Below are 23,221 nucleotides of genomic sequence, written 5' to 3'. Positions count from 1 at the left end.
AGCATGTACAGGAAGTGCACTCTGGTGGTGCCTCACTAATCTCATTATCGCTGCGAGTGCCGTGTTTATGATCCGAGTTGCGTGTTTATGACCCGTGTGCCGTGTTTATCGTCTGAGTTGCGTGTTCATGGCACGACATCCTCGTCCGGCCGTGAGGGACGCGCAGCAAACAGTCTGTGTGCGGCCCTCTGACCTGTCAACAGGAAGTGCAGATCAATGCACTCACTCTCTCTCTTTGCTTCTCTCTATCTCTCTTGCTCTCTCTCTCGCTCGCTCTCTCTCTCTCCCCCTGTCTTGCTTTCTGTGTCTCTCCCTCCCCGTCTCTTGCCCTCCTAGTTGCTCCCTCTTTCTTTCACTCTCCCTATCCCTCTCGCTCTCTCTCCCCATTCCTCTCCCTCCCTCTCCATTTCTCCTTCCCTTCCTCTCTCCCCCTCTCTCTCCCTCACCATACTCACACCATAGCCCCAGTGGAGCACACTGCTGTCAGCGGATGGACACGGGCATGTTTATAAATTCGGTCCAGTCAGTGTGTGAATGAAGGTTTCCCAGGACAGTGTGGTGGTTAAAGTGTATCATTTTCTCATTAATGTCGCGTCTGCTGCCGTAACCCCACTCAGGACGTCAAGCCGGTGAACAGCGTTCCTCGCGATGATTGGTCCTCTGATGAGTGTGTTTGTCGGCGAAAGTGAACAAGGTTGGGTTGGAAGACATCTGGCTGAGTGGATAAATGCAGAAAAATGGGCTCCTTCAGCCCCCCCTACAGTCCGAACAGAGTCCTACCGCAGACGAGCCCCGGGCAAAAAACATCCTCCCCACACAGCAGGATATTTTGAGGAATAGTTTTTTTGTGCTCTGGGGCGGACATAGCATTTAATCTAAGTATAACATTTATTTTAATGTTATGCTCTGGAACATTCTTCTAAATATCTTGTCTTGAGAGTGACATTTATTTATTTATTTCTTTATTTATTCATTTAACTCAAACTTCAGTTCGTTTGCAAGAAAGGCCGAATTCCAGTTTTCCTCCTTCCCCTTTATTAGCTGATAAAAATGGCGGGAGACGTCGTTTCCTTTCCACAGGTCGCCAGTGATAAGTGGGATTAAACGGTCAAAGGGAAGCGACGTCTCCCACATGTTTTAGTCATGCGTTTATCGAAGCCCTTTGGACAATTCCGCTGCCGCCGGGATCTTACTGGCTCATGGCATAAATGCCCGCTCTTGTTAAGCTGTGCTGGGGAGCAGTGGAACATTCTGTTCCCGCAGTTCACTCATAAACAGCCCACAAATGTTATCCAATCTCGCAACCACAATTGTTATCATACTTACATTTACTACAATTCAATTATTTTGTTTGTCTTGTGTTGTTTTGATGTGGATTCTTTTCTTTAAAGCACTGTAGGTTTGCAGGTTATGGTGTGACATTATCTTCAGTTTGGTGGCGTGTTCCTGCTGGCGGTTGATGTGATAGATTCATACAGCATGAGGGAGCGCACATTCATATTTAATATTTAATCGCTCACGGTTATAATTTATTTATGAATCAAGAGGGGAGACCCCCTAGCCGGGGGAAGAGGAGATATCGCCATTAGCCAGCCGTGTGAATTAGCGCTGCAAGACTGCGGCAATTAGCACTCGCCCTTAACGTCTTCATTAACAACCGTCTTCCCCAATCGCCTTTGATAATATCTGCTCCGGAAGATTAGAGGAACGGAGTCCTCCTACCGGAGTCTGCAACGATACATTATGTAGTGTAGCCGTGGCACCTTTTACATTTTCTCCCCACAGTTTTTTATTATGATATTTTTATTGCGTTTATATTATTGTTCATGATTAACGGTGATGACGTTTGCGTTTTTGTCTGCGTGATTGTCGAAGGCCACCGTTTATCCTCGTACCGGACTTTGCGACGTTCCATTATGCAGCGTAGCCATAGCTCCTTTTAAATTTTCTCCGCAGTTTTTTTATGGTGATATTTTTATTGTGTTTATATTATCGTTATGATTAACGACGATGACGTTGGTGTTTTTGTGGAAGGCCGGCGTTTATCAGGGGGCGTGTGTACGCGGACAGCCCGCGCGATGTTGTGATTAATCTCCTCCCCCCCGGATGGTATGGATTTGCGGCGCCGATACACCCGGGCGATTTATCAGCGTCTCATGACTGGGCCATCATAAAGAGATCAATACCAGTTAACCCCGCTCCCAATAAAAAAACCCTGCCCTGATAGATACATCAGAAACGCGTTTGAGCGACTTCTGCTCCCCTGCAAACTTAAGGCCTGGGTTTGTGTTGGCCTTGTGGCGCATGTCGATGTCGGTATTAACTCTGATGTGCGCGTCTGTTGCGGTCAGACTCAAGTGGAAGAGGGGCGAAGATTGCGCCGGGCCCAAAGTGTAATGAGAAATGGATTTTCTTCAATGGGAGTAAATATCCCGAGATTAAAATCCACAAAAGGCTTCTTTGTGTTTTTGTCTGAGTGCACATATAAGGAACGGGGGAGGGGGTTATATTCCATTATTCATACCTGCTCACCCACAACCCCAGTCTATCACTGAGACCAGCTCCGTACTGTAATGTCTGTTGGTTAAGGGTGGGGGGGGGGGGGGGGGGGGGGTCATAGTCTGGTATCCTGGTTGTTTGTCTGTTCGTCAGCCCTCAGTTCCACAGCACCAGCCCAACTGTACGCCCTACATACCGGCTTAATAACCTAAGAGGTGCTCAACAGCCAGCCAATCAGACGACAGTGAGAGACCCCTGACCCAGACCAGTCTGAAATGGGGCTCAGAGCAAAACGCACTGCGTTTCAACATCTACACCACCTTCCTCAGAGTCAGGCCCAGTGCTTTTACATGGGATGTGTACAGGTTCCTCCTCGTTTGGGAGTTGACTTGGTCTGTTGATATAGGGGGGGGGGTTCTTTGGTGTGTGTGTGGTTGGGGGTGGGGGTTGTTTTTAGGTGCTCTTGGACTGTTGCAGTTGCGTGGGGGGCGTTTGGGGGCGGGGTTGTGTTTACAGTTTGGGAAGCCCCAGACAGCGTCCCTCGCCCCTCGCCCCAGAGAGAGCGGCCCTGTCGTGTTTAATATTGCATGGGTCCCTCCGTGTCTCCGCTGGGCAGGGCAGGGCTGGGCTGGGCTGGGACTCTGTGCAGTACCCTCCCCACACACTCCAGCATGGAGGAGGAGGTGAGTGGAGCCTCCCCACACTCTCCCAAAAACCTGCTCCGCGCTCGGGTAAGGGTCCTGCTCCAGGGGCTGAAACTCCTCCACAAACCGGTCACTGTGTGTGTGTGTGTGTGTGTCTGTGTGTCTGTGTGTCTGTGTGTCTGTGTGTCTGTGTGTCTGTGTGTGAGTGTGTGAGTGTGTGAGTGTGTGTGTGTGTGTGTGTGTGTGTGTGTGTCTGTGTGTGTGTGTGTGTGTGTGTGTGTGTGTGTGTGTGTGTGTGTGTGTGTGTGTGTCTGTGTGTGTCTGTGTGTGTGTCTGTGTGTGTGTGTGTGTGTCTGTGTGTGTGTCTGTGTGTCTGTGTGTGTGTCTGTGTGTCTGTGTGTCTGTGTGTCTGTGTGTGTGTGTGTGTGTCTGTGTGTGTGTCTGTGTGTCTGTGTGTGTGTGTGTCTGTGTGTGTGTGTGTGTGTGTGTGTGTGTGTGTGTGTGTGTGTGTGTGTCTGTGTGTGTGTGTGTGTGTCTGTGTGTGTGTCTGTGTGTCTGTGTGTCTGTGTGTCTGTGTGTGTGTGTGTGTGTCTGTGTGTGTGTCTGTGTGTCTGTGTGTGTGTGTGTGTGTGTGTCTGTGTGTGTCTGTGTGTTTGTGTCCCACTCTGCATGGGCACCCCTCTGTGTTTCCTAGTTTAGATCTGCCTCACTGTTGTACAGAGCACCCTGACGTTTTGTGATGTTTATTTAGTTCATTTTGTTAACGCTGGAGCACAAAGCTTTGCACTTTTAACTCTGAGGAAGACGTTGTAGAGTAGAAAGTGCACTGTCTTTACCCCGTGTCATTAAACAGTGTTTTGCTCTGAACTTTCCGTGCTCCAGTGTTCCTTATTTGGGGCTCGTCCTTGTGAAGTCAGAGTAAGGAGTCCTTATTTCTGTATTCTCCTGGCTGTTGAGCACCTAGTTCAGGTAACCAGCTTGATGTGCGTTGGGGCTCTCCCGTTTTGCATCGCGTTTTGTGATGTCTGTTTTGTTGATGCAGTTTTTTGGTAGTTGCTGTAATATCGGATGAGATTTCTAACGATCACCCTGTCCCTGTTTGCTTTGTGTAAACGTTGTCGCTCTATTTACTGCTGAATGTCTAGAAACGCCGCTGATTTCTGGGCCTTTGTTCGACAGCGTACAGTGTACAGTTTTGAGTCTGAAATGGAGTAATTACGAGGGCGCGTAATCAATATTTAATTCTGCATGTGGAGTGCGTGACCCAGTTTGCGTGCTGCAAGTGCTCTGCTCAAATCTGGCTGATGGTCACAGCAGAAGTGTGTCGCAATACGTTGCATCCGGCAGAATAGGGATGCCTTTCCTTTTGGTGAGTGTTTTTGGCCGCGTTTGAGGTGTTCTGCGTGGCGTTAGGAATGCTCATCTCCGCGGTGTTTTCATGCAGACTGCGTTCAGGCTCTGGCTGCTCCGGGCTGTCACTCTGAGGCAGGCGTGTTCACTGAGCCGTGGCTGACAGCGCGGCCTTCTGGGTAATTAACCCGCCGGCCGCAGTTCACCTCCACCGCCAGAGGGGGCGGCACTGGGCGGCGGCGCTCTCAAAGGTCAGCCGTCAGCCGTAAAAACTCGGCGTCTTTCAAACGGCGGAGAAATACGACCTCTCACGGGAGGGTCAGCGCTCCCTCGCATATTTACGGGGCGCTTTGCGGTTATTGTTTTATGGGAGGCGTGCGTGACGCATGGGGGGGGGGGGGGGGATGCAAAGCGCTCTGCGTTGATCTACGACGTGGCCCCAGTGCCGGAGACGTGCGTCAGACACGCCGTTCATCAGCAATAACCGCCCGATGTCTCTTCCTTTTTCATTTCCACAGCTTCCCGGGGACCTCAGCAAAATGCACCTCACAGACCACGCCCACCAGCAGGTGATGCAGGTCCCGCCCAGCCAATCGGGATGCAGCATCGCCAGCGACTCGGGGAGCAGCAGCCTATCGGACATCTACCAGGTACGGGAGCCTTCGCCCGTTCACTTCTGACCGCCGGCGCCGAACAAAAGAAGTTCTGCACGCCCCGTTATGCCTGATTGCGTTACAATTTCTCGGCGGAGCGTTGACGATTTTCAATCCTGGAAATCCCATTTTTTGCGGCATTTTGAATAATTTATGCCACGTTAGGATGAATTATTCACCTGAGTGCTTTCTTCCCGCAGACCTGGGTGAGATAATGCACCCGTTTGTCTTGGCAGCCATCTTGTCTGCTCAGTGAGGCGCTTCCCTCACGTCCCGCTCCGCCCCGTGCAGGGAAAGGGCTTATCGGAGGAGGAGACGGCTGCAGAAATGCACTTCTTACCCAGACGCGGGGCTTAAAATGATACGCGTGGTGCTGTCTGCAGCGCCCCGGTGTCTGAGCTGGTCCGCTTCAGCTGCTGTTCAGGTGCTGTGAGCTCCTAGGAGTGTCGGTGAAATTTGGAGGTCCCGTCACCGCCCTGTTTACACCTACAGGCTGAGCACAAAGGCTGAGGAGTGAGAATCGTGTGTCACTGATGTACAGTAACTTACAGAGGCATGGCTCTGTGGCACACAGAAGGTTTTGCAGATGAATGTGTTCGGGATGTGACGGTGTGGAGATGTGGTTCTCTAGAGGATGTGTGTGTTGCAGAAATGACAGCGCTTTGGAGGACATTTAAACTTGCGCTCTGGGGGAATTACCTTCCTCTCTCTGACCTTTTCAGAAGCGTGTACATCCGTCTCCGAAATATGAGCAAACAGTTCCATCTCCCCGACACGCTTTCTCAAGCCCCGATTTTATCCAATGAAATGTCATCACTGAACAGATATGGAAACCAAGAAAAGGTTTGAACTCGTAACACTTTTCCAATCTCCACCCCGCTGTGGAGATTACAAAACACTGATTTTGTAATTGCTGTATCACCCCTCTGCTTGAGTTGTAGAGTGTGTTTGTGGTGGTGCACTTTTGTGTTAACCTTTGAAGATGATTTATCGTTAGGAGGCAGTAAATTGTGAAGCGTGTGCAGTGTTGTGGATGATGCGTGATGGACGTTATTCTTAACTGAGCTGAACACGCTGACAGAGCAGTGCGTCTCAAATGCCCCTCATACCGCGTCTCAAACGCCCCTCAGACCGCGTCTCAAACGCCCCTCAGACCACGTCTCAAACGCTCCTCAGACCACGTCTCAAACGCTCCTCAGACCGCGTCTCAAACGCCCCTCAGGCCACGTCTCAAACGCCCCTCAGACCGCGTCTCAAACGCCCCTCAGGCCACGTCTCAAACGCCCCTCAGACCGCGTCTCAAACGCCCCTCAGGCCACGTCTCAAACGCCCCTCAGACCGCGTCTCAAACGCCCCTCAGACCGCGTCTCAAACGCCCCTCAGACCGCGTCTCAAACGCCCCTCAGACCGCGTCTCAAACGCTCCTCAGACCGCGTCTCAAACGCCCCTCAGACCGCGTCTCAAACGCCCCTCAGACCGCGTCTCAAACGCCCCTCAGACCGCGTCTCAAACGCCCCTCAGACCGCGTCTCAAACGCCCCTCAGACCGCGTCTCAAACGCCCCTCAGGCCGCGTCTCAAACGCCCCTCAGACCGCGTCTCAAACGCCCCTCAGGCCGCGTCTCAAACGCCCCTCAGGCCGCGTCTCAAACGCCCCTCAGACCGCGTCTCAAACGCCCCTCAGACCGCGTCTCAAACGCCCCTCAGACCGCGTCTCAAACGCCCCTCAGACCGCGTCTCAAACGCCCCTCAGACCGCGTCTCAAACGCCCCTCAGACCGCGTCTCAAACGCCCCTCAGACCGCGTCTCAAACGCCCCTCAGACCGCGTCTCAAACGCTCCTCAGACCGCCTCTCAAACGCCCCTCAGACCGCGTCTCAAACGCCCCTCAGACCGCGTCTCAAACGCCCCTCAGACCACGTCTCAAACGCCCCTCAGGCCGCGTCTCAAACGCCCCTCAGACCACCACGTCTGTGCTCGGTGTAAACGCGACCGCTGTCGCAGTAATCTGGAGTCTGTCACAGCGCCTCTCACAGACTACGGTCCTGAGACCTGTGGAGTGAGGGGGAGAGGAGGGTGGGAGCACAGAGGGGGACAGGGGGGTTCTCTCTGTCAGTTTGGGCCTGTTACCCATAAGGCCAGAGCTTTAATCCCATCAGCCACCTGGGTGACGAAGCCGAGATCACATGCACACACTCACACGCACTCAGAGATGCACACACACACACACACACACACACACACACACAGACACACACACACACACACACAGACACACAGACACACACACACACACAGACACACACACACACACAGACACACACACACACACAGACACACACACACACAGACACACACACACAGAGACACAGACACACACACAGACACACACACACACACACACACTTCCTGTTATTGTCCTGTCAGCGAGCACTTCTGAAGCACCATGTACACACACGCCTGAAGCCGCTGAAAACACCGTCCCACAAAGGCTGAACACGAGCTTATCGCTGAAGACTGACTCCCATCCCATTGAGGCTTAAGTTGTACTCACGTATTTCCTGTGACTTCCTGTGTGGAATATAGCCAGACTGCCTCCGTGTCTGTGGATCAGATGCAGTCTGTGCTCCAGACCCCAGGCGTGTCCTGTAGCTCCACACAGATGGTCCGCAGTGTTGGACATGTGGTTCAGGCCCTCACCTCCTCACCTTGGGGTTGTTGGTTCAAACCCCAGATGTCCACTTCCTCTGTAGCCCTGCGTCCGCTGCGGTGAAAGTGTGTCAGTGAGTTTGTGAAGCGCTGTGCTGTAAAACCACCCTGCTTTTTCATTATTATTTATTTAACCTATATTTATACAGGGCAGGGTGACTGAGTGCACATGTTCTTTTGCAGCAACGCCCTGTTAATTCCCCCCCCCCCCCCCAAGTAGCCTACCCTGCATGTCTTTGGATTTGGATTTGGATTTGGATTTTGGATAAAGGTTGCGGGGGGGGGGGGGGGCAGCCTATGGGAACCCGGACGGTTGGTGGTTCAAGCCCCAGTGTCGCCACAGTAAGTTCAGTGCAGCTGTTGGGCCCTTCACCCCACGTTGATCCGGGGGGGATTGGCCCCTGCTTGGGTTAAAAGCATCAGCTGAATAACTGCACTGGATTGTTTAGGGGGGGGGTGGGCTCTTTGTGGTCTGACCTGTGCCCCCCTCCCCTCCCCCCCAGGCCACGGAGAGCGAGATGGGGGACGTGGACCTCTCCGGGCTGCCCGAGGCTCCGGTGGACTCTGAGGAAGAGGAGGAGGAGGATGAGGACATGGAGCGGGCGTCCGACCCCCTGCTGGGGCGGGACGTGGTGCGCGAGTGTCTGGAGAAGGAGCCGGCCGATCGAAACGACGACGACATCGGTGAGGTCACCCTCCTCTTCCTCCTCCTCGCCTCTTCATCCCGTTCACCCGCCCCGCGTTTCCCATCCTGTCCGCACTTTAACGCCACTCGCGTGTTGAACATTATGTTCTCGTTCTCTCTTGTAAATCAAATTGTTGACAATTTATGTGGATTACTTGCAAGTAATGGATTTGAATCGTATTTGACCTTTGACCTGTGCTAGCGGCGCACCTGCACCTGGCTCAGTCTCCTCTGAGAGACGGATCTGCCCGGTTATTGGCTGGCCAGCTCACTATAACTGCAAGAGCCCTGTTCCAAATGTGCGCACCAATGACCAATCCTAAGTGCAGAGGCGGTATCTGTGGCAGGTTGTACCTTTCTTAAACACACCTTTCTCTCCCCCCCCCCCCAGAGCAACTGCTGGAGTTCATGCACCAGCTCCCCGCGTTCGCCAACATGACCATGTCCGTGCGGCGGGAGCTGTGCACCGTCATGATCTTCGAGGTGGTGGAGCAGGGCGACACCGTGGTGCTGCACAACGGACAGGAGGTACGGCTAACGTGCTAACGGGCTAACGAGCTAAGTCCTGTTCTGCGCATTTCTTTTATGTGGGGGGGGGGGGGGTTTAAATTCTACAGAACGGACAGGCGGTACGGCTAACGGGGCTAACGTGCTAACGAGCTAATGTGCTAAAGCCTTTCCACTGCCCTTCTGTAGGGTTTAAATTCTCCATCTTCATGTCATTTCATGAAAACGCTGCTGAAAGTTCAGCTAAGATCAGCCGGGGATTCTAAGATGGAGTAAACCGTGTTTTCAACACTTCCAGCTGGTTTTAGCTGGTCTTAGCTGGTCTTAGCTGGTCAAGATGGTGGAGTTGGTGGCCTACCGGTGGACTAGACTATATAGGCCGGTCAGCTTAACAGTGTAAACCAGCTTGACTGGGCTATGCTGGTCTAAACTGGAATTTCAGCAGGGAAGGTGAGCAAGCTCGTCGTGCCCGCTGTATTTCCTGTTTTGGAGAAACAACCATGAAAATGTGATGCAGAGCACACCCAGGACCGGCGATATTCGATATTCGAGCACAAGCTGTCGATCGTATGTGAACAAGATGTTCCAGCTCGCTGGGGCTGAGATGTAATATCGACGTAGACTTGCTTGGGCTCTGTGCCCATCTGCTGTAGCGTCTGGTGTTATCGGACACACACGGGCTGTCTCCAGGGTCAATACGCTGGGCAAGCACTTCCAGTCACCTGTGCTATACTGTACTTAATGCACAGCTTAGGGTCTGTGATGTACTGTATTTAATGCACAGCTAAAACTGTGCTATACTGTACTTAATGCACAGCTAAAACTGTGCTATACTGTACTTAATGCACAGCTTAGGGTCTGTGCTATACTGTACTTAATGCACAGCTAAGGGTCTGTGCTGTACTGTATTTAATGCACAGCTAAAACTGTGCTGTACTGTACTTAATGCACAGCTAAGGGTCTGTGCTGTACTGTACTTAATACACAGCTAAGGGTCTATGCTGTACTGTACTTAATGCTCAGCTAAGGGTCTGTGCTGTACTGTACTTAATGCTCAGCTAAGGGTCTGTGCTGTACTGTACTTAATGCACAGCTAAGGGTCTGTGTTGTACTGTAGTTAATGCTCAGCTAAGGGTCTGTGCTGTACTGTACTTAATGCACAGCTAAGGGTCTGTGTTGTACTGTAGTTAATGCTCAGCTCAGGTGGCCCTGTAGATGTGCCCTGTTAGAGTTTCTGTGGACCTGGGCCCTGCGTTTGCGGCCCCACAGGAGCCTGTATTTAAACTCGAGGCGGTTGGCCTTCCTCACCCCGAGGACAGGAAGTTAACGCAGAAAGTAAGGTTAATTAATTATTCACAGGGTTTGAGAGGTTATCAGGCTGATTAATTAGCTTACACGCTGCAGAAAAAGGAAATCTTTTCCAAGCAAGTCTTCAAAGGCAGCCGTGACGGCAAAATAATTTAATGCGTTTCCCCCTGACGAATGTCTTTAACACGGGCAGGAAGGATTTCTGTCACTGTGACTGAAGCAGCTCTCCAGTGTGAGTGTGTGTGAGTGTGTGTGAGTGTGTGAGTGTGTGAGTGTGTGTGTGTGTGAGTGTGTGTGAGTGTGAGTGTGTGTGTGAGAGAGAGTGTGTGTGTGTGTGTGTGTGTGTGTGTGTGTGTGTGAGTGTGTGAGTGTGAGAGTGTGAGAGTGTGAGAGTGTGAGAGTGTGAGAGTGTGAGAGTGTGAGAGTGTGAGAGTGTGAGAGTGTGAGTGTGAGTGTGAGTGTGAGTGTGAGTGAGAGAGTGAGAGAGTGAGAGAGTGTGAGAGTGTGAGAGTGTGTGTGTGAGAGTGTGACTCTGTTCCTCGGCTGCTGGAATAGGCGTGGGCCCGGTTGTTGGGTCTGGTGAAGGAGACTGAAGGTCTGGCTGCCCCTCGCAGACGGCCATGTTGTTGTGGTGCGAAGGTCAGAGAGACAGACGCTGCCCTCTCCCGCTCGTCTCCGTGGGTCCGGGGTGGGGGGAGTTGAGAAAGGGTTGCGGTGTTTAATGACACTCCCTCGCCCTCCCTGCGCATCGCATTACCGCCCTTCCGTCCGCTTGGCCTTTTTCACACTCTGTCAGTCAGCTCATTGTCCCAAGGAATGATGGGTATTCGCTCTGCGTCGCCCGATTGTTTGTGTTATCGTGTGCGACGTTGTGGGGGCGTTTCTTACCCCCCCCCTGAATAAAAGAGTGATTTCCACAACAGTTTTAACAGTTCACCAGTGAATGTCCCCTTTCTCACAAATCATCTGTCACAATGACTCAGGCTTTCACAGAATCAGTCATTGAAACGTTAACGACCGTCTTATTTTTATTCACTGGTTTTGGTGGCGGCTTATTTGCCCGCCTTAATGTGTGTGAGGTTCCCTGCAGAAGAACGTATTTAACCAATCACATTTTTTCCCCCATCTCCAGCACACATGACTAATTGTACGCGGTATCTGGTGTGATTTCGAGCGACGTGCGCTAGCCTCCTGCCAAGCCCTCGTTTAAATGTTAATGTTAATTTCTGATCTAAATTGACTGGCTGGCCACGTGCCCGTTGTTTAACGCGAGTGCGGTTTATTAACCGCCCTCATACTTGCCCTTTTGGTGTGCGCTGGGTCTACAGGACCCTGAGTGACACATGATGGATCTTCAGATCCCATCGAGCTAGGCTTAATCAGATCTTCACCGTATGAACAGTGCAATAATTCTTCTCGTATACAGTTGCCATACTGCGATAGTCTGGGATGTTTTGCCTCTTTAATGAGTTTTGTGTGGGCTAATTCTGAGACCATTACCATCGACCATTACCGGCCTGTAGCGTAGTGGTTAAGGTAAATGACTGGGACACGCAAGGTTGAGGGTTCTAATCCCGGTGTAGCCACAATCCGCACCGCCGTTGTAACCCTAACCCTAACCCTAACCCTAACCCTTGAGCAAGGCCCTTAACCCTGCATTGCTCCAGGGGAGGATTGTCTCCTGCTTAGTCTAATCAACTCTACGTTGCTCTGGATAAGAGCATCTGCCAAATGCCAATAATGTAATGAGTTAAACAACCTTGTCTATTTTTTAAAATCTTTTGATTTCTTGTTACCCTAGGATTCTTGTCAGTGCAAACTTCAAATTGATTCTTTAACCAGTTAAATATTTTGGTCATGAATAAGCCTTTTCAATTCAATTCTCATATTGATATTTTGAATGCCAACCCCCTCTCCTCCTCTTCTTCGAAAACACCCCACCCCAGTTCCACTTATTTTGACGGGGGTTGCTAAGGAAAGGGTATTTTTGTACGGGGGGAAGTGAAACACTTCTATTCTGTGTGATGCTGTCTCATTTCCGTCAAGCGTGTTTGTCTTCCTGGGAGACTGCAGGGCGCGCTCGTGAAAGGGTCATGTGACCCGGTCCGTTCCCTGCTCTCCGATCGGGGATTCAGCCCAGCGTTGGGTAAACATCAGGAGAGGCCCTGGGAGATTGGACAGCCCCTGAAATGTACACACTGGATACATTTTTTATCATCGACGCAGGTGTTCTTAAAACATCCCTTCCCTCAGTTCCCTGTTCAGTGCTGGCTGATATCCAGATGCTCTGGAAACCTGATTCTGTGGCCTCATCTTTGGGATAAAAATAATAATAATAATAATAGTTTGTTAGTTAGCTGGCACTTTTATCCAAAGTGACTTGCAGTTCTTTAGACTAGGCAGGCGACAATCCCCACTGGAGCATTGTGGGGTTTAAGGGCCTTGCTCAAGGGCCCAACAGCTGTGCGAACGTCATTGTGGGATTGAACCACCGACCACGTGGCTAAGGCACAGTGATGTACCTTAGCCGCTAGAATATAGGCTGCCTTATTAAATAGATACATGGATCACAGCCCAAAGTGCTTTATTGTAGACCGTAAAACAAAACTTTACGATTACAGTACAAGACTAAAAAAACAAGGGAACAAATCCCCCCGTTCAGCGATTTCTCAGGCGCTAATGGGGCACCTTGTATCTATTAGTTAAAAATGGGAATAAAATCTTAGAAATTAGTGTCAAATACTCTTAACAGCTCATCAATCATCAGCTGAATGTCTTACTTTACATTCATTTTCATTTGTACAGATCTTCTCCATGAAGGCAGCTTAGCAAAGCCAAGCGTCTCCTCATAAGGGCTGTATTCTAAACGCCCATTCATAATTAAATGATGAATTGATTTCTCTTCTTTTTTTTTTGCCTACACACAAAGTTTATGTGATCATTGATGCACCCAATGAGCATCTCAAGATTTATTCCTGTCGGGGAGTTTTTCTATCGTTTTTCTTTCTCCCCTGAGGGATTCGTTTCCCTACAGTCTTATGTGAAAAGCCCTATACACACATAAAATTGAATTGAATTGAATGTTGCTGCCTAAATAAGATGCGGATTCTGACCGTTGGTAACGATGGTCTGAATACATTGGTCAGGCTGGTTGACCTTTTGATTGACCTTTTCACTCAGTATGTCAGCTGGCCAGCCTATCCTCATTTTGGCCTGGGAGAATGTGCTCTTCCTTGTGTTTTTTTTAGTGCCACATGACATGAAATAAAGGCCAATGGGTGGTGTGATTTTCAGTATGTGATCCTCAAGGGCTCTGTTTAGGTGAGTCTGTAGGGTTCGCCTGGTGCGTGTTGATGATGTCATAATTGTGCGCCCACAGCTGGACCTGTGCTATGCGATCCTGAAGGGCTCCGTTTAGGCGAGTCTGTAGGGTTTGCCTGGCCTGAGTTGATGATGTCATAATTGTGCGCCCACAGCTGGACCTGTGGTACGTGATCCTGAACGGCTCGGTGGAGGTGAGCCATGCTGACGGCAAGATGGAGCTCCTGTGCATGGGGAACAGCTTCGGCATCTCCCCCTCCCTGGACAAGCAGTACATGAGCGGCATGGTGCGCACCAAGGGCGAAGACTGCCAGGTAACAGCCCTAATCCCACCTGTACAAACCCTAATCCCACCTGTACAAGCCCTAATCTCACCTGTACAAACCCTAATCCCACCTGTACAATCCCTAATCCCACCTGTACAAGCCCTAATCCCACCTGTACAAACCCTAATCCCACCTGTACAATCCCTAATCCCACCTGTACAAGCCCTAATCCCACCTGTACAAGCCCTAATCCCACCTGTACAATCCCTAATCCCACCTGTACAATCCCTAATCCCACCTGTACGAGCCCTAATCCCACCTGTACGAGCCCTAATCCCACCTGTACGAGCCCTAATCCCACCTGTACGAGCCCTAACCTCACCTGTACGAGCCCTAACCTCACCTGTACAATCCCACAAGACCTAATCCCACCTGTACAATCCCTAATCCCACCTGTACGAGCCCTAATCCCACCTGTACAAGCCCTAATCCCACCTGTACGAGCCCTAATCCCACCTGTACGAGCCCTAATCCCACCTGTACGAGCCCTAACCTCACCTGTACAAGACCTAACCTCACCTGTACAATCCCTAATCCTGCCTGTACCTGTAAAATCCCTAATCTCACCTGTACCTGTACAGTCCCTAATCTCACCTGTACAATCCCTAATCTCACCTGTACCTGTACAGTCCCTAATCTCACCTGTACCTTTACAGTCCCTAATCTCACCTGTACCTTTACAAACCCTAATCCCACCTGTACACAAGCCCTAGTCCCACCTGTACACAAGCCCTATTCCCACCTGTACAAACCCTAATCTCACCTGTACATGTGCCCTAATCTCACCTGTACAATCCCTAATTTTACCTGTATTAACCCTAATCCCACTTGTACCTGTACAAATCCTAATCTCACCTGTATTAACCCTAATCCCACCTGTTCTTGTACTGTCCCTAATCCCACTCGTGCAAAATCTAATCCCCCTGTACAATCCCTTATCCCACCTGTGCAAACCCCAATCCTACCTGTACTGTATGTCCCAGGTTATAGGTCCGAATCTTGCCCATACAAACATGTCCACCGGTCTTTAATGTGTGATTATAAACATTGTTAGCTAATCATACGCCCCTGCTTTTACATTTTTTAAATGTAGTTGGTTAATCAAAAATCACTGTTGCAGTGCGTGAATTGTGCAAGCGTCATTTAAAATGCAATATTAATAGTGCCGTTGACCATGTTAGCTGATCCCACATCCCTGTTGCAGCTCATTAATTGTGCAAGCTTTATATAAAATGCTCTATATTACTTTTTGTGTCGTCTTTGTGTGAATCAAGTAAGGCAGCTCATGCCTGTAATAAAATTTTCACAGGTAGCGGTTTATTTCACTCTACTGTACCCAATTTACGGAATATTTGCACTCTTCATAAAAAATGTAGAAATGAAAGGCTGCAAATGATAAATAACTCAGATTATAGTCCATATATTTGAACAATTATGTTCAAATATATGGGAAAACTATATAATTTTATTTTAGTACATTTACTGTCATGTTTCTATATTCACTATACTGTACCAAATTTTAGCATTTGTTTTTCATATTAATTAATATATTGAAAAAGTGAATAGTTATTAGCTGAAGTGGAGTTGAAAAGAGGTGTTGTGTTGTTTGTGGAGGTGCGGCAGACAGACAGGCTGTGGGGCTGTGGTTTGGGGGGAGAGAACAGGAACTGGGCCTTATTTCGTCGGGCGGATACAGTGAGAGCTTCTCCCCGGCCTGCTCAGGCAGCGTCAGCTCTCTCTGCCAGACCTGCCCAGTTCCTTAAAGAGTCGGAGCTCCTGTCCTGCTCACAGCCCAGCTTCCTGTTCAGAGCACTGAGCCAGCCAGCGAGAGAGAGAGAGAGAGAGAGAGCTGAAGCTCCGTGAAGACTTAAGCAGAGAGCGGGAGAGGAGGACACAGACAGAGGGACAGAGAGGAGGGAGAGTGACGATATGCAGAGAGAGAGAGAGGGGGGACAGAGGGGGTCACAGAGGAAAGCGATAGAGACTTGGAGTGAGAGAGAGAGAGAGAGAGTAAAGGTGGGTGTTTGGCTGGACACAGAGGAGAAAGTGATGGAGGCACAGTGATAGATTGGGTGATACAGGCACAGTGTTCGAGTGATAGAGAGGGTGATAGAGAGGGTGATAGAGGCACAGTGTTCGAGTGATAGAGAGAGTGATAGAGAGAGTGATAGAGAGAGTGATAGAGAGGGTGATAGAGAGGGTGATAGAGAGAGTGATAGAGAGAGTGATAGAGAGAGTGATAGAGAGAGTGATAGAGAGAGTGATAGAGAGGGTGATAGAGAGGGTGATAGAGAGGGTGATAGAGAGGGTGATAGAGAGGGTGATAGAGAGAGTGATAGAGAGGGTGATAGAGAGCGTGATAGAGAGCGTGATAGAGAGCGTGATAGAGAGGGTGATAGAGAGCGTGATAGAGAGGGTGATAGAGAGGGTGATAGAGAGCGTAAAGGAGGGCGTTTGGTGGGACGGGTGGATGCAGAGGGCCGCGGGCCCCCATGTCCCGGGCAGGAGACTCGGCGGTCCTGCTGTTCGAGAGGCCGACCGTGGTGCCCAGCAACGTGCTCCTGTACCACCTGTTCATCCGCCGCCCCCATGTCATCCTCGACCAGTTCGTCTGCATCGCCCAGGAGGACTACTGGAGGATCCTCAACCACGTGGAGAAGAACACGCACAAGGTGGAGGAGGAGGGGGAGATCGTCATGGTGAAGGAGCACCGTGAACTCGATCGCAGCGGGACCAGGAAGGGCCACATCGTCATCAAGGTGAGGGGCCACAGGGGTCTGAGGGGCCACAGGGGTGTGTGGGGCCACAGGGGTCTGAGGGGCCACAGGGGTGTGTGGGGCCACAGGGGTGTGTGGGGCCACAGGGGTGTGTGGGGCTAAGGTACGTGACTGGGCCCTGTTGAATGAGGTGTGCTTTGTTAGGGTTGGAGTGAAGACCTTGAGGATGGTAGATCTCCAGGAACAGGGTTGGGCAGCCCTGCTCTAGCTGTTGAATGAGGTGTGCTTTGTTAGGGTTGGAGTGAAGACCTTGAGGATGGTAGATCTCCAGGAACAGGGTTGGGCAGCCCTGCTCTAGCTGTTGAATGAGGTGTGCTTTGTTAGGGTTGGAGTGAAGACCTTGAGGATGGTAGATCTCCAGGAACAGGGTTGGGCAGCCCTGCTCTAGCTGTTGAATGAGGTGTGCTTTGTTAGGGTTGGAGTGAAGACCTTGAGGATGGTAGATCTCCAGGAACAGGGTTGGGCAGCCCTGCTCTAGCTGTTGAGTGCGGTGCGCACTAGAGTTTGCAAAGAGAAATCCAGTGAGCAGGTCTGCAGACAGAAACGCCTTGTTAATGAGACGTCAGGGGAGAAGGGCCAGACTGGTCAAAGCTGACAGGAAGGTCACGCAAATATCCACACATTACAACAGCATTATCCAGAAGAGCATCTCTGAACACACAATGCATAACTCTAAGCGGATAAACTACAGCAGTAGAAGTCTAAAGAATTCCTAATAAAGTGCTCATTGAGTGTATATTGCTTATAGCTCTAGCTATAGCATGTTGTGTGTATTCTGTAGTTTAATGCCATCGCTTTTTAATGATTCTGTGCTCATGCTGTCTCCATTGGGTGAATATTTGTTTGGTTTCCGCTAGCGACGTTCTCCACAGGAACCGGGAACGTGTATATTTATTGGTGGTGTCGTTATGAATGAAGCCGGTCTTCAGTTCTGCGTTGCGCTTCTCGGAACGTGTCGGCGGATGACGGAGGCAGTTTCTGATCCTCTAACGCTCACCCGGTTCCCTGACCTGGGCCCTGATCATGTGATCACCTCCAGAAGCGCCCTGCTAATGAGACGGGGAAAGTCATTATTTCATCATGTCTGTTAGGAGATGTAACGCACGTACGCTTGAAACATCAGACGCCTGGTGTTTTCGTTCTCCTTTCATTTGCTCTGTTAGTCTGCAAATCCTCTGTTATAAGAGCTGTTTCAGGTGATGTGGTGATGGCTTGAGACCGGAGGGGCAGGCTCTGACCTGTAAGACTCGGGGGAACTCCAGCGGGTCGCACCTCTCGCCCCTAAAACTCTGGTAAACCCAGAGCGTGTGACCTCTCACCTGCAAAATGAGGAACTCCAGAGCATCTGACCTTTGGCCCCTAAAACTCGGGGAACTCCAGAGCATCTGACCTCTGACCCCTGACCCCTGACCCCAGGGCACCCCGGAGCGGCTGATCATGCACCTGGTGGAGGAGCACTCGGTGGTGGACCCCACGTACATCGAGGACTTCCTGATGACCTACCGCACCTTCCTCAACAACCCCATGGAGGTGGGCCGCAAACTGCTCGACTGGTTCCAGGTGGACAGTCTCAGGGACAAGGTCAGAGCAGAGCTGTGTGTGTGTGTGTGTGACTGAGTGTGTGACTGAGTGAGTGAGTGAGTGAGTGTGTGAGTGAGAGTGTGAGTGAGTGAGTGAGTGAGTGAGTGAGTGTGTGACTGAGTGTGTGACTGAGTGAGTGAGTGAGTGAGTGAGTGAGTGTGTGAGTGAGTGTGTGAGTGTGTGAGTGAGTGAGTGAGTGAGTGAGTGAGAGTGTGAGTGAGTGAGTGAGTGAGTGAGTGAGTGAGTGAGTGAGTGTGTGACTGAGTGAGTGAGTGAGTGAGTGAGTGAGTGAGTGAGTGAGTGAGTGAGTGAGTGAGTGTGTGAGTGAGTGAGTGAGTGAGTGAGTGAGTGAGTGAGTGAGTGAGTGAGTGAGTGAGTGAGTGAGTGAGTAGTATGTGTGTGCGTAGTATAATGTGTGAGTGTGTGTGTGTGTATGTGCGGTATAATGTGTGTGTATGTGTGGTATAATGTGTGTGTGAGTGTGTGAGTGTGTAGTATAATGTGTGTGCACAGGGTGTGGCAGTATTGCCCCAGTGGGACCTGAGCCATTAAATGCCAAATAATTCACCTGCTGTCAGCAGTTTCCTCCGGGAGATCTCTGTGCCCTCTGTCGCAGAGCCCCGCTCCTCTCTCCGGGTTTCAGGGCCGCTCTCCCTGTGAGCCCCTCTCCCTGTGTGCCCCTCTTTGTTCTGGGCAAAGACCAGACCGGACCGGAGGACAGAGAGTCTCGGTGTAGAGGTGGTTTTAAGATCCCTGCAGATGAGGCATTTCACAAACCCACCTTTTTCTGGAGACAGGCTGTGTACTCCTGTAGATCCTGTCTTTGATGCAGCGGTATGCAGTGAGGCTAAGAGCCTGTGAGAACTGGTCTACAGAGAGGCTCTTTTAAGATGCGCTTTTAGTTATTTTAATTATTCATGAATTTGAGAATTGCCCTCATCCAAAGAGACTCGCTGATGTGCTAAATGGGACAAGAACAACACCAGCGGGTGCCGAACAGCCTGTCACCGCGAAAAACTGCCCCAATGAAAGTGTCCTGCGATAACCGCTTTAGCCTATTAGCATAATACCAGACCGTTATAGCAGCCATGTACGACCACACATTTGTAGTCGCTGGGAGACCCAGGTGTTTCTATAGGCGATACATCGGCTGCAGAATTTCTAGGGTCCTTTACAAAATGGCTTCTTGCGGTTTCAAACGTCCGCGACTTGGGGCTGAATCTGGCCGTGTCGCCTGATGCAGGTCACACGCGTCGTGCTGCTGTGGGTGAACAACCACTTCAACGACTTCGAAGGCGACCCCGCCATGACGCGCTTCCTGGAGGACTTCGAGAAGCTTCTGGAAGCTACGGTAAGCCCTGTTGCTCATTCCACAGCAGTGCTCCAAGCTGGACGGGGACACTTTGGCGGAAGGATACATCCCTGATTTTAATTCTGTCTAGCTTTCTGTCTAGCTTACAGGTGAACTAAGCACACTTCAGTGGTCATTATACTATGCTATGTCACGCTGTGCTGTGCTATGCTATCTTATGCTATGCTAGGCTAGACTAGGCTATACTATGTTATGCTATGCTGTCCTATGTTATCCTATGTTAGGCTATGTTCTGTTATGTTATGCTATGCCATGCCATGCTAGGCTATGCTAGGCTATATTATGTCAGGCCATGCTATGCTAGGCTATGCTAGGCTATATTATGTCAGGCCATGCTATGGTATGCTAGGCTAGGCTATGCTATATTATGTCAGGCCATGCTATGGTATGCTAGGCTAGGCTATGCTATATTATGTCATGTGATGCTATGGTATGCTAGGCTAGGCTATGCTATGTGATGTGATGCTAGGCCCGGCTAGGCTATGTTATGTGATGTGATGCTAGGCCTGGCTAGGCTATGCTATGCTAGGCTATGCTGCGAGCGCTCCTGCTCTCGCTCCTCTGCGCTGGTGGAAGCCTGCAGGCCTGTCTCTAACACGCCGGTCGTCCCGTCTGCCCCCGTTTCCCAGAAAATGAAGGGCCACCTGCGGCTGCTGAACATCGCCTGCGCGGCCAAGGCCAAGTGGCGGCAGGTGACGCTGCTGAAGCCGTCGCGCGAGTCCCCGCTCTTCTTCAGCCTGCAGGGCGGCAGCGAGCGCGGCTTCGGCGTCTTCGTGGAGTCCGTGGAGGAGGGCAGCAAGGCGGCCGAGGCCGGCCTGAAGCGCGGCGACCAGGTGAGGAGGCGCGGGGGTCACCTGAGGGGGGGCGACCAGGTGAGGAGGCGCGGGGGTCACCTGAAGGGGGGGCGACCAGGTGAGGAGTCGCGGGGGTCACCTGGAGGGGGGGCGACCAGGTGAGGAGGCGCGGGGGTCACCTGGAGGGGGGGGCGACCAGGTGAGGAGGCGCGGGGGTCACCTGAAGGGGGGCGACCAGGTGAGGAGGCGCGGGGGTCACCTGAAGGGGGGGGGGTTGGTGTGGGGGTGCGGGGGTTATCTAAAGGACTTGGGGGGTTTGTGTGGGGGTCACCTGAAGGGGGGGTTGTGTGGGGGTGGGGGGGTACCTGAAGGGGGGTTGGTGGGGGTGGGGGGGGTACCTGAAGGGGGGTGGAGGGGGTCACCTGAAGGGGGGGTTGTGTGGGTCACCTGAAGGGGGGGTTGTGTGGGGGTGAGGGGGGTACCTGAAGGGGGGTGGAGGGGGTCACCTGAAGGGGGGGTTGTTTGGGTCACCTGAAGGGGGGTGGTGGGGGTTACCTGAAGGGGGGGAGGTGGGCTGGGCACGCGTGCTCATCTACAGCAGGGCCTGGCTAGCTCCCGGTTGCCTAGACTGCATGTCTGGGAGTTGTGGGAGGAAACCGGAGTGCTGTTTACTCCCACGATTGCAGGGTATACTCGCTCCACCCGGAAAGCACCTCAATTGGAGCGCTCTCAGCCTCCAGATCTGTCCCTTTGCTGGTGTTGAGTTCTGACCTTTGACCCCTCCCGAGGGAGAGGGTCCTGACCCTGGTCGCCATGTTGATTTTATAAGTGGCGCGATTGATCGACCTTAGCGGAGGATTTTGGCGGCATCGATCGGCGCCCTGCCCTGCTGATCTCTGGGCTCGGCTCAGCTGGTCTGGGACTGCGGGAGCTAAGCGATCCAGCGATCGGATGTCCCCGCCTGGTCCTTTTGAGCGAGTCCCCACGAAAAAGTGGAGAGTAAGGAGTGTTCACACGTCCTGCGGTGTCATTAGTGTGCGGGTCCTGTACTGCCCTATCGGTCTCACAGGTGCATTGTGGGGACTTTGAGCGGATTAGATATGCAGGAGAGACTGAGGGAAGGGGAGCCAGTTCTGTGTGAACTACCATTATGCAAATAATATTTGTCTTTTTTTTATTGCATGGCAATTCTTTGTTAAGCCTTTAAGGTGCAAGGTCACAAGTACTGCATGTGATTAGAGTGTTCTTAACTGAACTGGGGGCGGGGGGGGGGGGGGGGGCATTCCAAAAAAAAAACCTACTCTTCAAAGGAGTGTTAAATATTCTAGTGATGAGTCATTTGCTCTTGTTCCTTCTGCTTTTGCATCTTTGAGTCTCTGAATTATTCTCTTTGATCTGGGACTAGTTTACCTGAAACGCCGGGCTGTGTTGGGCTTGTAATCGATGAAGGAAAAGTGACTCTGAGCCGCTGAATTTGTCTTTCAGATAATGGAGGTGAACGGGCAGAACTTTGAGAACATCACTTTCTCCAAGGCTAGGGACATACTGTGGAACAACACACACCTCTCGCTCACTGTGAAGACCAACATATTCGGTAAGAAAAGGCTCATTTCCTGCGAGAACCGAAAGCTGGCCTTGACCCATGACTCTCGGCTATCAATTTCCTGTCTTTGTGCAGAAGTCAACAATGGATTCATTTCTTTGTTGAAATACAGGCGCAGGCCTAGCCTTGTCATCTATTGTGATTTATAACGCCGGTTCCCAACCCTGTTCCTGGAGATCTGCCGTGCTGCAGGTTTTCACTCCAACCCTAACAAAGCACAGCTCATTCGACAGCTACACCAGGGCTGCTCAACCCTGCTCCTGGTGATCCACCATCCTGTAGGGTTTCACTCCAACCCTAACAAAGCTCACCTCATTCAACAGCTAGAAATCTTTGAGCTGCTCATTCGCAGAATCAGGTGTGCCAACTTCGGGTTAAAATGAAAACCTTTTTCAGTAGAACAGGGTTGGGAATCACTTATTTATGATGGATAATATATTTATAATATAGTGTTTGTTATTAAAGTTTGATACGAATGTTTGTTGTTAAGAGGTGCCACTTGAAGAAGCTGCTTTTGTTATCTGATGCTGTGTGTTGTTGTGAAGCTGGTGTGTGTCGTTGTGAAGCTGCTGTGTGTCGTTGTGAAGCTGCTGTGTGTCGTTGTGTCGTTGTGAAGCTGCTGTGTGTCGTTGTGAAGCTGGTGTGTGTCGTGAAGCTGGTGTGTGTCGTTGTGAAGCTGCTGTGTGTCGTTGTGAAGCTGCTGTGTGTCGTTGTGAAGCTGGTGTGTGTCGTTGTGAAGCTGCTGTGTGTCGTTGTGAAGCTGCTGTGTGTTGTGAAGCTGCCGTGTGTCGTTGTGAAGCTGCCGTGTGTCGTTGTGAAGCTGCCGTGTGTTGTGAAGCTGCTGTGTGTCGTTGTGAAGCTGCCGTGTGTCGTTGTGAAGCTGCTGTGTGTCGTTGTGAAGCTGCCGTGTGTCGTTGTGAAGCTGCCGTGTGTTGTGAAGCTGCTGTGTGTCGTTGTGAAGCTGCCGTGTGTCGTTGTGAAGCTGATGTGTGTCGTTGTGTCGTTGTGAAGCTGCTGTGTGTCGTTGTGAAGCTGGTGTGTGTCGTGAAGCTGGTGTGTGTCGTTGTGAAGCTGGTGTGTGTCGTTGTGAAGCTG

General features: G+C 51.2%; 1 protein-coding gene across 1 annotated transcript in view; it reads left to right on the top strand.

The window, feature by feature from the left end:
- The window catches only part of rapgef6 (Rap guanine nucleotide exchange factor (GEF) 6), a 119,009-nt gene that overhangs the window by 66,401 nt on the left and 29,387 nt on the right, over positions 1–23,221 (top strand). The window contains exons 7-15 of the mRNA XM_061247671.1: positions 5,012–5,143; positions 8,356–8,536; positions 8,929–9,065; positions 13,829–13,987; positions 16,606–16,758; positions 18,193–18,357; positions 19,601–19,708; positions 20,359–20,562; positions 22,009–22,117. Of these exons, the coding sequence (XP_061103655.1) occupies positions 5,012–5,143; positions 8,356–8,536; positions 8,929–9,065; positions 13,829–13,987; positions 16,606–16,758; positions 18,193–18,357; positions 19,601–19,708; positions 20,359–20,562; positions 22,009–22,117 (1,348 nt within the window). The remainder of the gene's footprint in view (positions 1–5,011; positions 5,144–8,355; positions 8,537–8,928; positions 9,066–13,828; positions 13,988–16,605; positions 16,759–18,192; positions 18,358–19,600; positions 19,709–20,358; positions 20,563–22,008; positions 22,118–23,221) is intronic.

Source organism: Conger conger, chromosome 7 (assembly GCF_963514075.1).
Source record: "Conger conger chromosome 7, fConCon1.1, whole genome shotgun sequence".
NCBI classification, from domain to species: Eukaryota; Metazoa; Chordata; class Actinopteri; order Anguilliformes; family Congridae; genus Conger; species Conger conger.
This window is presented reverse-complemented; position numbering and strand designations above follow the sequence as displayed.